General features: G+C 45.5%; 1 protein-coding gene across 1 annotated transcript in view; it reads left to right on the top strand.

The window, feature by feature from the left end:
* The window catches only part of MYO10 (myosin X), a 210,349-nt gene that overhangs the window by 80,219 nt on the left and 114,922 nt on the right, over positions 1-15,208 (top strand). Inside the window, exon 3 of the mRNA XM_032415456.1 lies at positions 7,156-7,314. Within this exon, the coding sequence (XP_032271347.1) occupies positions 7,156-7,314 (159 nt within the window). The remainder of the gene's footprint in view (positions 1-7,155; positions 7,315-15,208) is intronic.

Here is a 15,208-nt window from a genome sequence, read left to right as displayed (position 1 = left end):
CCCCACACCCTGCCCCAGTCACGCCCCACTATGCAGGTGCCCTGCACCGCCCACCATACCCGGGGAATTTCCTCTGTTCTAGCCCCCAACATGGAGATTGCCTGTTTGTTTCTGATCTCTTGGGGATCGCTAGGCTCTTTGAAGGACGAGCCGTTTAATTCATTGTTGTATTCCCGGGGTCCAGCTCACAGCCTGGCAAATATGGTAAATGAAGGAACTAGAGAGGGCAGATAAATAAATTCAAAAGGCTATCTCTGAACTGGTGTCCCTCTAGGTCTGACTCTAATGGGTGTGCTTTTGCACAATCCCCAGGAATTCAGTGCTAGCTCTGCTGTGTGCCATTGGGCAGGTTTCCTAACCTCTCTGATCCTTTGTGAATTCATCCTCAAGACAATGAGCAACACTGTTTTGTCCCTTGCCTGGGATCAAATGAGGGAATATCAAAAGTGTGTCTGGGGCACGTTGCCAGTGGTCACTAGTGCCCTGTCTCTCTGTCCAGCCCTTTGCCTTCCTTTGGTTTTGTACCCAAATGCCATGCGTCCTGTGACATTGGGCCCTGAAAACCTGATGACCATTTAAATGGCTTAATCCCACAAACTAGTTTGTCTTTGAAAAAGAAAGTACCAGTCTTTTATCTGTATTCGGTAGTCTGTTGTCTAGCAAACTTAGCAAGGCAGGCTGAAGTTAGCAGAACGTGGAGGTAAAAATGATTTGAACCCCCTGTGCCATGTAACTAAAATGCTAAATCTGATAGGTGGGAGCTGAAAGCGAGGCACTGTTGCTGTTTCCCCCTGCTCCCTAAGAGACTAGGTGTGTGTGATTTTCCTTTTGATGAGATTTCAGTGGAACTTTCTAGTGGACTCTACACTTCTGTGCCCCATCGACTTTCTGCAGTCTCCTGAGGCTGCAGCAAAAACGACAGGCCAACTTTTCAGTTAAGTAGGCCACTTCCTCTTAGACTTGTCCTAAGGGCATATATAGCCACTGAGAGCCTGGAGTCAGGGGGGCTGGCCACGAGGAGGCTCATATTTGGTTTCCATTACTGCTCTTTGTAGCCACGGGTGGGGAGGCAGAAGCCTTCACCTCTTTCAGGGGTCATACTTGCTGTCTTGAATTCATGAGCCAATAAGCGAATGAAGAAGGAAATTAAATTGAGAGAGGCACCCCCAGAAACGAAGTTGAATCCAGAGAAAACCCAAACAAGGCCAGCTAGATTTGTACAGAGGGGTCGAAATAGAAAGTGTACGTCAGTTTTTCATCAGATAATGTACAGGCTCAGATTGGCCTAAAAACTGGAGAACTAACTGCTCCCCTCCCTTTTGTTCACTCCCTTCTTCATCCAGCTGGTCTCCAGGCTCGTGTCTGAGGAGTCTGGGCTCCTCTGTGCAAAGATAATTGGTGCGTTTCCTTTTGGAATGTTCTACGTTCTTCCTTGCATGATGCCCCCCTCGTGGGAATAGATACCTTTTATTCAGCCTTCATTTGTGTCAATCACTGTGACTTTTACCTACATCATTTTCTTTAGCTTACATGATGATTCTGAGTTGTTATTACCATTCTTATTTTGCAGGTGGAAAAAAAAATCCTGGGCCAGAGCAGGTGTAAGTACCTTGCTCATTTTCCCTAGGTTCTCGGATGCATAGATCTAGGAGAAGTGAATCCAGCCTGATCAGCCTCCAGTACTCCAAGGCCATGCTTTTTGGTCATTACCCCCACTCTACTTCTCCTTATACATTATATCCATTTTGAAACCCAGGACTGTTTATTCTGTCTTTATTGACTCTGTATAGTGGGCCAAGACTGGCTCTGGGGAGCATCTATATATGCCCTTAAGACAAGTCTCAGCAAGACTAGGCATGCTTCTTGCCCTCGTAGAATTTTCGAACCATGGTTTGCAACCCGTAATAGATGTGAAATCAGTTTAGAGGGTCACAGCCAGCATTTAAAAGAAACAGAATAGAAAATATTAAGATGCATCAGACATTGTGACAAGTGTTTTATGAAACTATGTGTATGGTAGTTTACAGGATAAAACATTTCCAGCTGTAGGTTGTGGACAAATGAGTTGAAAGAGACTGACCTGGGGTCCCAGAGTGGTGGACGCAGAGGTGGTTTTGAAACAAGTAAGATGACAGATTACATAAGTGATTAGAGGCTGTCCTAGGAGCTAGGAAGATGGTATACAAGCAGAATAAGGAAGAGGCCAGCATGGTGCCCATGACCGCACTGGCATCTCCTGAGAGGATAACCTTGGGGCTGAGACCTCCAGGAGAGTCCCAGGATGCACGTGGCCTGGACTCAGGACTCAGGACAACAGCCACCCTGGGCAGGGTAGGAACAAGGTAGAAAGAGCTGGACCATAGCATCTGACCGTAATACAGTACAGGTAGAAGGTAACGCAGATGTAAGCAAACCCCGAGGCCTAGACGCCGTCCTCGTCCTCACCGCCATCACCCTCTTAACTCAGGTCAGATGAGGAAGAACCAAAAACTAAATTGCAGAATGTTGTCAGGCTGACCTTTGATGAACCTCTCTTCAATGTTTTTCTTTGTTTCTAAAATATTTTTATATTTTATGAAAGGTTCTGTTTATAGACATTGGCTCGTTCACATCTTTTTTTTTTTTTGGGGGGGGGGTAGTGTCTACCTAGACCTCTGGTTGGTTGGCCTTTCTAGACCACGGTATCTCAACGTGGCGCTCTTGACATTGGGACTGAATAAATCTGTGATGTGTAGCAGCGTTCCTGGCCCTTCCCGACCTGATGCCAATAGCGCCCTACTCCTTACCCTGGTTCTGATGGCCAGAAATGTTTCCAGACATTGCCCCAGGGCCGGGGGCAGAGCAGGGGCGCTGAACTGAGAACATTCTAGCAGGAGTTCTAGGATACAGTGAAGGAGATCGCCCAGATTGAGAATACCCTCCATCCCATCTGTCCATGACAGGGTTACTTTCTGTTCCCTTTCTGTTTAATTGGAAATGTTAAATGTTAGGACTGGGGCTTCTAATGACTTGTAACAGGAGAAATCTGTATATGTATGTAAGACTGTGTGGTAGAGGGACTCTTGCCTCCACCTGGCGAGAGTTTCCTTGCAGTATAGGTGCTGTCCTAAGGTTGAACATAAAAGTGGATCGACGCTGGCTGAGCTATTTTTTTAATTGACTCCATACCTTTTGATCTTTCATGTAGAAGTGGACCCAGCATTAGACAAGCCTTCCGGGTCGTTTTTCCAATACTGGTGATTTGGTTTCCTTTGTTCTGCTCCCATGCTTAATCCAGTCCGTCTTGTGACCAGTGGCTTATATTGCTGACGCAGGAGTTATTTGTTCTGAGGCTGCCTTTTCCCTAAGTTGGTTTCCTGTCTATTAATCTTCCATATTTTCCTCCACTTCTTAACCTCACCACCTTTCTCCTACCATATGCTCCATGGAAGTGACTCCATTTTTTTTCCTGAGTTGGGTTTTACAGAATATATTTTGTTACTGTTTTGTGGAGACTGTTCCCCCCAAAAATTCCTGTAAAAAGAATCCCATTCTTTAAACCTAGAGTTTTCCTGCCATTTTGGGAATAATCTAGTGTAACTAATAGCCTGTTAATTGTTGCACATACCAATGACTTTTGATGCTTCAAGGGACTCTCCTTAAAAATTCTTGAATAAGATTGTGGGTCTCATTAATCCTTTGAAATCTTTCTAAATTAAATCAGGTGCTTATTCAACCACTGTGCATTAACACACTGAATGCAGGGGGCTGGTTCCATCTCTTACTTCCTTAGGGTCTCTGCTTTGATGTGACCCTATCAGTGAGGCTCTCCTCCAATCTAGTATAAAGTAACGCCTCTTGGTACTTAATTCCTTTACCCTCATTTATGTCTTCAGAAACATTCATCACCATCTGTGATAGATATTTACTTGTGTATTTGGTTTTATTTCCTTCTTGTTGGAATGTAAGGTATATTTCCAGTCCTTAGACCACATCAAGAAATATTTGTTTGAATGAATGGATTTCCTTAATTTATCAGACACTTATTTAGCACCTGCAGAATGGCACGCACTATTCTAAAATTTTTACACATGTTAACCCATCTCTGAAGGGATGGTTATCCTTGCCTTTCCTTCACAAACACATTTTCTCTACTATTCTACTTTTCTGGAGAGAATTCATATTTTGAGCAGCTGCTGTCCTCTGTCTTTTCTGTTCATGGTCTCTTGTTTATGTTCTCTTCCATCATGATTCTGTCTCCTTAAGGCCATGGGAAGAATTGGTTCCAGTTCTCTGGATTTTCCCACTCCTAGAATGGGCACGTGCCCATGTTTGGCACAGAGCATGTTCCTGAAAACCTGAACTCGAGTGTACGATGGTGGGAAACCCTATGACGGTGTGTAGCCATCTCCCTCAGAGCTGTGTGCCCAGCTCTGGACTTCAGTCCACGCATTGTCTTACTATTCTCAGGGCATTAAAAAAGACCAGTGCTTACATATGATATAAATATTTAGGGGTGTGTGTGTGTAATTTTTTAGTGTCTAAGTGTTGTAGGCTGTGTATGGTTATTTCCAAAAGGCAGAATCAATATAAATACAGATGACAATTCTAGTATTCTAAATTATTTCTATCCTCAAATTCTGGAATTCTCTGTATACTCAGGGACATTTAGTAGGAAGAGTTGTTTCCACGTTGGGAAGGACTTGCTGATGATGAGGGGACGTGGGGATTGAGCACGAGACAGTTGTGCTGGTTTTGGTGCCCTCTCGTCTCTCCTACAAGAATCTTTTCCTGGGAACCTGAGCAACCATTCTGCCCACTGTGTTGGCAGGAGTTTTGAGCCAGCAGCATGAGAAGAATCTCCCAGTGTGTGCTAGGAGCAGAGAGGTGACACAGGACTCTTCTTTGCACTCCTCAGCTGGCTGGGAGTTCACGGGGCCAAAGTTCTGCTTCTGCCCCCACCTCACAGTCACTGCAGATAGCAGACCCAAGTACCAGCCCAGTGGTTAGTTTTCCAGAAAACCTGCTTGGGGCATCTGGGTGGCTCAGTTGGTTGGGCGTCTGCCTTCAGCTCATGTTGTGATCTCAGGGTCCTGCGATCGGGCCCTGCATTGGGTTCCCTGCTTAGCGGGACGTCCGCCTCTCCCTCTCCCTCTGCCCCTCTCCCCTGCTCATGCTCGTGCTCACTCTCTCTCTCTCTTTCTCTCTCTCTCAAATAAATAAAATACTAAAAAAAAAAAAAAAAAAAGAAAAAAGAAAACCTGCCTGGATTAGCATCATTGGCATGTAGCAAGCTGGGGAAGAGCAGAGAGTTTTAGCTGTTCACTTCTGGGATTTTCCAGATTGCCCCAAGAAAACTTCAACTCTTGGCCTAAATCTGTTTCTTTAATTTTCTTCCATGGTGCTTGAGTTAGAATGGAAGGTCAGTGTCTTAAGAGTGCATCCACACTCTTGAAAGTTCCTACACATTGTTTTTCTTTAATACATGTTTCTTGGCCAGGACATACCCCACCTTGCACTCCCTGAGCGGTCTCCAGGCCTGTCCTACCCTTTGGGTGCTTACGTGGCGGGGTTGGCTGCCTCGCCAGGAGGTGGGGCCACTGGGGCTGGTTCATCTCCTGGTGGATGTCTGCTCCCAGGAAGCAGCTGGGGAGAGTGGCTGACCTTGAGAAGAGACGGTCGGGTGTCTGCCGTCGTGTTGAGCAGCTTCTCAGGACTGGTTTTGACCAACTCTTGTGGTTCATGTGGCAGAAATGCCACTGCTGAAGTTTTATTTTTTCTCTAGAAAAATAAAACATGCCATTTTTCACGGCTTCTCAAAACCATTGGATTGGTACTTCGGCTTTCCTTAGTATGTCATTCTCTTTTGCAATAACATACTATTTGTTGCCATGTAGGCAAGTGGTCGATATTTAAAAATAGAATTCCCCAATCAGGAAGTTCTACAGATACTGTTCCAGGAAGTCGTTGTGTGTATGTGCACATATGAAGTACGCGTGCATGTGAAGACTGCATTTTTCATGTTCTTTAGGTCCTTGCTTTTTATATCTTTGTGTTTTGGGGATGAACGTTGTAAAAGTATAAGATGAATAATTATGGAGTAGACTCCTTCAGCAAATGATTTTGTTATGTACGTGAGTTTATATGTAAAGCTGGCCAAACTTTGATCAACAGGTGCAGCTGACTTAATATGTTTAATCCTATACCAAATCAGTAGTGATAAAAAAGCAATGAGTAGATTTTAGAAACACATGCAGATTCAGTGATCAGTCTTCACTGTGTCCGAGTTCGTCATGTACATGCTACTGCACGTATACGGCACTCATCAGTGGTGTTCAGGATTTTAAGGAGGACAGGTGTCAAGCAAACAAACTGATTTTATTTTAAATTTCAAGAAGGGATTCAAGGATATTTTTAACATATTCCTGTGAAGATGTGTTCCAACCTTTGAACAGATACATATTTGAACAAATAGGACTATGTGGTGAATGGAAGAGCTGTTATCATGAAGTTTTGAAATATATATGTATGATCCCATGTGAGGCATTACACAGTGAAGCCAAATCACTCTTCAAAAAGTTTGGTTAGCCAGTTTCTTAACTCTTACTGCTTTATAGCAATTGGAGAAATACGTGGAGAAGTGAACCGCAAATTTATGATTTCTGCGATTTCCCAAGGGATGGCTAATACTTGAACTCATGTCTTTGAGGAATATCTAATTGCAGTTGTCAAGTAATTGCTTCCTTTAAAAATAGATAAGTGGCACAGAGAAAATGAAGAAGTTCTCTGCAGTAATACTTTTTATTTTTTTTTTTTTATTTTTTTTATTTTTTTTTTTTTATTTTTTTTTTAAAGATTTTGTTTATTTATTCAACAGAGAGAGACACAGCGAGAGAGGGAACACAAGCAGGGGGAGTGGGAGAGGGAGAAGCAGGCTTCCCGCCAAGCAGGGAGCCCGATGTGGGGCTCGATCCCAGGACCCTGGGATCATGACCTGAGCCGAAGGCAGACGCTTAACGACTGAGCCACCCAGGCGCCCCTGCAGTAATACTTTTTATTGGCCAATTCAGGATCTTGTTGCTGAAACTGTCCTGAGATTGTACTTTAAGGTGGGAAATGTCTGGGGAGACCGTTCATTGCTGATCGCTAAACAGTTGAAATCATTCTGCCCATCAGGTGTTCACCTACAAGCAGAGCACAATTACACACCAGAAGGTCACTGCTATGCACCCCATGAATGAAGAGGGCGTGGATGACATGGCCACTTTGACGGAGCTCCACGGGGGGTCCATCATGCATAACTTATACCAGCGATATAAGAGAAATCAAATATATGTAAGTTCCACTTGAATTCTTTTTTTAAAAAAAAAAGTCCCTCAAGTTTGAGTGAATGCTAATTTTTGTTTTCAAAGGATATTTCCTGCCTTTTGAGAACCTGACCATCTCATCTAAGTAAACCTGTGTTTCTGGGAGTTTTGCCAAATTAAAAACATGGTCCAATAAATTATGTTCTCATGTTTACTGCTTTGATTTTATTAGAGGGGATTACTTTCTATTGAAGGGTAATTTGACCTCTTCGGGTGAGTGCATTCTGTTTTGTTAAGTGTTTTGTTCTATGAAGAAGTTACCAGAATGGTTGTCTTCCTCAGTTAAGGCCTGGGGGTGGGGGGTGTGAAATGCAGATTTGCAAACAATAGTACCTTGAGCTCCAGCTTTTGTCTCCTTTTCTTGATTTTTCTCCTTTTATGGATTTTCGCATTTTTTTCTGGCTCTGGAGCCCCTCCAGGGGAATATTTGGATTCAGGGAACCCATCTTTCTTATTTGTAGGATTGCTATTTTGAAGGGAGACATGTCCATAAAAAGCAGGCATGCACATTTTTCTCTCAACTTTTGTGAAATGTGACTATATCTGTATTATAAGAGTAATAGTTAGAGATCATTTCAAAGAAAGAAGTCATTTCTATAATACATAATTACTTTTTGACATTAAAGTACATATATTAGCTCATCTGTCAAGATTGGCCTGCAGATTTTACCTTTTTTATCTGCCTGTTTCTAAGTCCTTACAGTACTAAGGGGCCAACGGCTTACATGTTTTTTTCTTGTTAAGTTCAAATTTATAGGGGTTTTTTGAAAAAATTTTTTTTAATATTGTAGAAAACTCTTGATCTTTTAGTAATTTTTCTTCTTCAGCAGTTACGCTTAATTTTGCCAATACGTTTGTGATTCTGATGAATAACATCAGCCTTTACAGCAAACTAGTAGGTGCTTACGGAAACTCAAGGCCTGCTTAGTATTCTTGTTTCACCAATTTATTTACCCTTAGATGAGGAGAGGAGAGCTGGGAAATGAGTTATTTGCGGGTTTAATGCTTAATTTTCCTCTGCTTTTTACGTTGCGAAAGTCATTTTTGCCAGATTGACATAATGTTTGCCACGTTTTTAAGCGGCCCTATGGAGAGAAATGCAGTGGGATTCTAGCTCTCTGGCTGAGCTTGCCTACACGAAGTCTCTAGGTTACGATGTTTTCCATATGTTCTTCGGGAAGGGTAACATTCCCATGTGTTTATGAAGACATGGCTGTCTGTTCTGTGTTGTGCACGTGTCGATGGAACTCTGCGGTCAGAAAGCTCCAGGGTGACCAGTGGCCTCCCTCCTTCCTGGGGAAGAGCCATGACCTGCATCCAGGTTGGTGTTCCTGGGTATTGAGTATTATTTGACGCTGCCACGGAACTTTGTTTACCTGGCAATTTCCTTGCTCAGTTTGTCAAGGACTGACTTTGTCTTTCCTTTTTTATGTGTTTTTAAAGATTTTCTTTATTAGAGAGGGCACGAGCCAGGGAGAGAGGCAGAGGGAAAGAGAAAGGGAGAAGCAGACTCTCCGCTGAGCAGGGAGCCCAACATGGGGCTTGATCCGAGGACCCCGGGATCATGACCTGAACTGAAGGCAGACGCCAACCGATTGAGCCACCCAGGAACCCCTGACTTTGTCTTTCTTGAGCCAAGGACATTCCCAGGCCCCTGGTAATTGTGTGAGAAATGTTTGTAAAACACATGCCATATGTATTAGAAATAACATCCTAGTTGATGATGAAATGCGAAGCTAGATTTACCATTTCTTTATGGGTATGTGTGTCTCGTAGGTGAGTATTTCAGAATTCACCCTCTTCTATCTTTAGGTGCAAGTTCTTATTCTACATTTAATAGTCAGGGAAAAGTCAATCCATTAGCAGGGGCCGGGGGGGGGAAACTACCCAGGGGGTTTAAAAGGCAGAGCCTTTTTAAAGTTTTTCCTCTCCCTCTTTTTGTGATGACGTTAAACCTGATAGCTAAGTGGCCTAATAAAGCCTGCGAATAGGGTCTTGGTTTTTTTCCCTAGAATGAAGATCTTTTTCCTCCCCTTTGAGGGAAAAACACGGGATTTTTGTACCTCCAATTTACAGGTCAGTTCAGTTAATAATGCCCTTCTGTGCCTGCCTTTTGAGACTTGGATAACTGAATTGTCATAAAGCAGCCCCTCGATTTTCTTATCGCTGAAGCTGCTGGAGATGGTTGCCAGGATGCCTCAGGCTCTGCCCCATCAAGACAAAATGACCACCTGTCAGAAAAACCACAGCTGTCCTGCCTTTTATCCCTGCTCTGAGCGATGCCCGTCTATAGCTTTAAAGAAGAAAAAAATTACTTGTACCAGAGGTGCTGTATTAGTTTTCTTTTGCTGGTATAAAAAATTGCCGTAACTATAACAACTTAAAACAGCAGATAGTGACCTACGGTTCCGTAGGTCATGGTCTGGCCGGGGTCTCGCCAGCCTCAGATCCAGGGTTGGGAAGGGCAGTGCTCCTTTCTAGAGGCTCTAGGGGACGATCTGTTTCCTGCTTCTTCTGTTCATATGTGCAGTTATAGGACTGAGGTCCCCGTTTTCTTGCTGGCTGTTAGCCGAGGGCTGTTCTTAGCTTCCACGGGTCTGCTTCCTTCCACCTTCAAAGCCAGCAGCGGTAGACCGAGTCTCTCTCATGTTTCAAATCTCTCCTTCCTTCCTTCTCATTTCTGTCTGCAGCCGAGACTTCTCTTAGCTTTTAAGGATTCCTGCAATTGGATGGGGCCCACCTGGATGATCGCCCTGTCTCAGCATTTCCAACCTTAATCACATCCTCAAAGTGCATTCGGCCTGGACGTCCAGGGGGCACGTTCATCTGCTTGCCATAGGTGGCCTCCTTTGAGTCATGTTACGGAGAAGGAATCCCCGTGGGTCTTCTCCGACACTCTGGATCTTGCATTATTTCATTTGTTGGCTTTCTGGTCCGAGTTAGCAGGTTACACAGCTTGCTGATGAGCAGACCCATCACCAGGTAGAAAGGTCTACTGCCTTGTGCTAAAAAGGACCATTAGTTTTTTTTCTCCTTGGGGACCGCCCTTACTGACTGAGGACTTTACCAGACCCCAGTAAGATATTTCCCCAGCCATTACCATCCTCCATTAAAATGGGGTAGATAGCTATAAAGATTATGATAAAGCACTCAGAGTAGACAAATCTGAGTTGAGCATGCTTTTCTCCACTCGCCTCCTCTTAGGCTCTATCTTAATAATTTAATCTGTGTGTCAGTTTTTTAATTTATGTTTTTTAAAAGGTCAGATGTCATAGCGATGTCATAACCCCTACATCTGACAGGACTGTTTTAAAATCAAATGGCAAGTGAGAGCTTCTAGAACCTTTGTACCTTTCCCGCATCTTGTCTGTACTACCAGGTGTTTATTTATAAAGCTCTTGCCTGGAACTTGGCCCTGGATCCTTCAGGGCAGACCCTGAACAGGCTTCTCTGTCAGTGTGTAGGTCTGCATGACCCTAGCTTTGCCACTGGTCCTTTTGGGATCTGACCCCTGGTCAGAGCAGCTCTACTCTTTACATAATTGCCTTGCATGAGCCCCTTACTTTTGCCCTAATGCTGGATTCCTTTCCTGGAACTTCAGGTTCCTGGTGCTTGAGGCTCCATCTCATCTTTCCCATCCTCTGGTGACTTCCCAGCACTATAGCTCCTAGCCTGGGACCTCATCCCACACTCCACCCTGAGCCTCTTTTCTATGGGCTTCCTGCCACAGGGGCTGTTCCATGATGGCCTCTCCTCGGGAGAGGGTCTGATGAGGGTCCCACATTCCTCTGTCTCCTCCTACCGCTCATGAGACTGGGTAAGGACAAGTACCCACACCTGTTAAGTTCCTAAAGGCTCAGGGAGAGGAGGAGCAGGGCATGTGTTTGTGGGACAAAGAGGAAAGAGATAGGGAGAGGTAACCTGTAGATAGGCGAGAAAGCCTGAACTGACCATGAAAAGCCCTGTGGGGGGACGGGAGGGGCAATAATGACACTTCAGAGGAGGGATAAGAGTTGGTTAGGAGGAAAGGCTAGTTGACAGCATACAAGGACATGGAGAGACGAGAGTGAATTCAGTGTGATGGACTCACTAAATTGGGGGAAGTTCCTTTGCTCACGGCATCTGGTGTGTTAGGGAATATTGAGCCGGTTAGACGAGGTAGGCAGGCTGGGGTCAGGACATCCTTAAAGCAGTGATTCTCAACCAGGTGATTCTGTCCCCAGGGGACACTTGGCGCTATCTGGAGGCATTTCTGGTTGCCTGGCTAAGGCAGAGGATGCTCTCGGTATCTGGTGGGTGGGGACCAGGGGTGCTGCTGACATCCCACGGTGCCCAGAACAGCCCACAACAACGCATTATCTGGACTGCGCTGTCACTAGCACCGAGGTTGAGAAACCTTGATTTGCTTATAGTTAGTAACGTTTGGGCTGAGCGGTGTAGAAACACACCATCTTTGTTAAAGGTTTTTGAAGAGAGAATTTCCTCAAGGTAAAACTTAGACAAGTTGATAGGGACGTGGTGTGGTATAGAGTAGAGAGGGTAGATTGGCGGAGAGAAGGTTGCAAAGACGCCACGGCAAAGCGATGGAGGGCTTCAGCTCGGGGCGGGGGGGGGGGGGGGGGGGGGTGGGGGGCGAGGGAAGAACAGACAGGAGAAGCGTGGGGGAGGAAGGGTTCGTTTCCATGACCCCCAGCCTTGTGAACGCCCAACGGCCATGAGAGCATGGTGCCGACAGTCCTGGCAGCTCCTCTAGGAGAGGAGAGCAGGGAAGACGAGCTGGTGTTGGACGCCCGTCTTACTGTATTCTCTGGAGCCTGGCTCATTTCACATTGTTATGTACCCAGCGTCTACACACAGTGTTGACAAGAGCAGATGAGGCTTCTGTCATATTGAACCTAAGCTCCGGGTCTGCCAAGCAAGCTCCATGGTGTGGCAGATTTGCTTTCCGCCAGATGGGAGAGAGGCCCAGTGTGTCCGTTACGGGGTTTGTCGCGCTCTGGGTCAGTGGCACGGAGGAGCCTCCTCTCCCAGCCAAACCACACGGCGGACAGAGCCGCGGGGAACGCCGGAGCTTGTCTGCAGCTTCGGCGCCGGGGATGGCTCCAGAGGAAGCCGGGCTGCGCTCCACCCCGCCCGTCCGTTAGCCTGTCGCTCTTGCCGGACACGCAGGGCGGGGATCAGAATCAAACGAGCCCCTTTGAAGAAGCTGGGGCCGTGACCGAAGATAAATGCGTGTGTAAGCACAAAAGATTCCTCACGGCTCGTGTAGTTTTAGGTGTTTCAAAAATATCCTCCTTTGGTGAGGTGGCGTTCCAGACCGAGTCTGTGAACGTTTGATGATGTTCCTGAATTAACTTGGAAGGCTGCTGCTTTCTGCCAAGTGTAATGTGTTGGCCGCGGCGAGCTGGAGACCTGTCGGCGGAGCAGGCCGGTGAACTGGGTTCACGTGCGGGGAGATCCCGGGCCACCGACGGTCCTCGGCCCGGGCGCGGGGTGGACTTGACGGCCTCGGACACGCGCGGCTAAATCTGCATTTCATTTCCTGGAGTTGAGGTTTCCCAAAGTAGACTCTTCAGGGCTGTTCTGTCCCTTCCCAAAGCCAGGGTCAAGTAACAGAGTGCCTCTTTCGGATGCTGGGATGGCCTGGAAGCAGGATGGCCTGCAGCCTGGGCATGTGCCTCATACCAGGAACAGCTGAATACAGTGTGGTTTTGTCAGGGGCTTTTTTTTCCACATGAAATCGAGACCGGTGTTGCCAGAAGATGATTGTAACCATCTGTCTGACAATATGTATTTTTAAACTTTACCAAACATTTATACTCTTGAGTGGCTACTTCCACATCAGCACATGATGGCGGCAATTAGGAACATGGTTTTTACGATTTTTTTTTTTTCTTCCTTTCCTGCCTCTCTTTTGGGTCTCTTTTTGGGTCAGATTCCTTTCAACAAGGAGGGAATTTTAATCAGAAATTTACTCAAATTAAATGGAAATGTCACTTCTAAATTTCAGAGCTTGACTTCAGTAACAACTTGACTTATCTGTTGTCAAACTTACTAGTTTTCATCAAACGTGAATGCTTAACAGTTTTTTTAATTGTTTAAAACTTTTAAATTGTTTAATTGGATAACGACGACAGTTTTTTGGTTTTTTTTAAATATAGAAGGTAGTGGACATAGAGCACTAGAACACAGTTAAAACATGAATTTATTTGGTAGATTTGTGGTCAAATCATGTGCCCCCAAGCTATCTACATGGATGCAGCCCTACTTGTGTGCCAGGCTGAGTGCTAAGCTCCAAGGATGCAAAATTACTCTTGTTGACAGTAATTGTTCCTTGAAAGATTGGATAAATGAAAGACACTGCCCCTCCAAGACCTCACAGTTCACTGGTGAGGGCAGACACAGGCAAACCATTGACAGTTGCTCAGGGTGATAGTGAGTATGATAAAAGTACTTGGAACATAATGAGTATCCGAAGGAGGAAAGGAGGAAGGGGTCAGAAAATGATTGCCAGGGGGCGCCTGGGTGGCTCAGTCAGTTGGGCGTCTGCCTTCGGCTCGGGTCGTGATCCCAGGGTCCTGAGATGGAGCCCCACATTGGGCTCCTTGCTCAGTGGGGAGCCTGCTTCTCCCTCTTGCTCTCTCTGCTGCTCCCCCTGCTTGTGCTCTCTCTCTCTGACAAATAAATAAATAAAATCTTAAAAAAAAAAAAAAAAAGATTGCCAGCAGAGGCACTAGTCATGCTGAGTTTTGAAGGATTCATATGGGAATTTGACCAAGAGGGAGGCTGCCTCATTTCTAGCAGAAGTCAGCATGTGCAAAGACACATGAACTAGTATGGTGCATTTGTCCAGCTGCAGGACATTCAAGACGCTGAAATGTTATATGCAGCTGTCTGGCAAGATGGTCAAGAGCAGGTGAGGAAGGGCTCCGTGTGTAAGTGAATGAGTTTGAATACATTTGTGAAGGCTGTATGGGACACCTTTAAACACAAGTCCTGGGAGAACTCACTCTGGCTGCAGGGTGATGGTTGAGTGCAAGATGCATCCCAGTCTAGGACCAGCGAGCTAGATGGGAAATGATGGGGTTCCAAACCAGTCCTGGGGGAGTTTGAGTATGAAGGATACTGAGAGGAAGAATGTAAGTGTTTGATAGAGTTTGGGGGCAAATAGGTTGAATGTCTGTAGGATGAATCCCAGATTTCTGGATTGACCCATTTGGGTTGAACATGGTGCTTTTGTCAAGATGCCACTAAGTGAGGGGCGCCTGGGCGGCTCAGTCAGTTAAGCGTCTGATTCTTGATTTTGGCTCGGATCACGATTTCAGGGTTGTGAGATTGTGCCCCGTGTCGGGCTTCACTCTCAGCATGGAGTCTGCTTGAGATTCTCTCTCTCCCTCTCCTTCTGCCCCTCCCCCAACTCGCACATGTGCACTCGCTTCTCTCTCTCTCTCGCTCTCTTGCTCTCTCACTTTCAATAAATAAATAACATCTTAAAAAAAAAGATGTCACTAAGTGAGAAGAAATAGGTGTTTTGGGGAGCTCAGCCTTGTCCATGTGAGTTAGAACTAAAGGTCATCCAAGTGAAGATGTCCATTGCGCCGTTGAACATATGGATCTGTAATTTAAAACTGAAGCTGCATTCAGGATAAAGATACTGCTATATGGAGCTGAGATGATCAAGAGGGAAGGAAAGAAGAGAATGCTGGATGGGAAATTAATCTGGCTGATGATTCCCACTTCTTAAGTTTTCCTTTAGGAAAGTATGGCACGGCCCTGACTTCAGCAGATTTCCCTAGTGCGTTTCAGATGTCCCTGTTCCACATCCAGCTGCAGTCACGATCACATGATGAAAAGCAGTTATG

This window comes from Phoca vitulina, unplaced genomic scaffold, assembly GCF_004348235.1.
Source record: "Phoca vitulina isolate PV1807 unplaced genomic scaffold, GSC_HSeal_1.0 scaffold17, whole genome shotgun sequence".
NCBI classification, from domain to species: Eukaryota; Metazoa; Chordata; class Mammalia; order Carnivora; family Phocidae; genus Phoca; species Phoca vitulina.
Note: the sequence above shows the minus strand (reverse complement) of the source record. Positions and strands in the feature narration are given on the sequence as shown.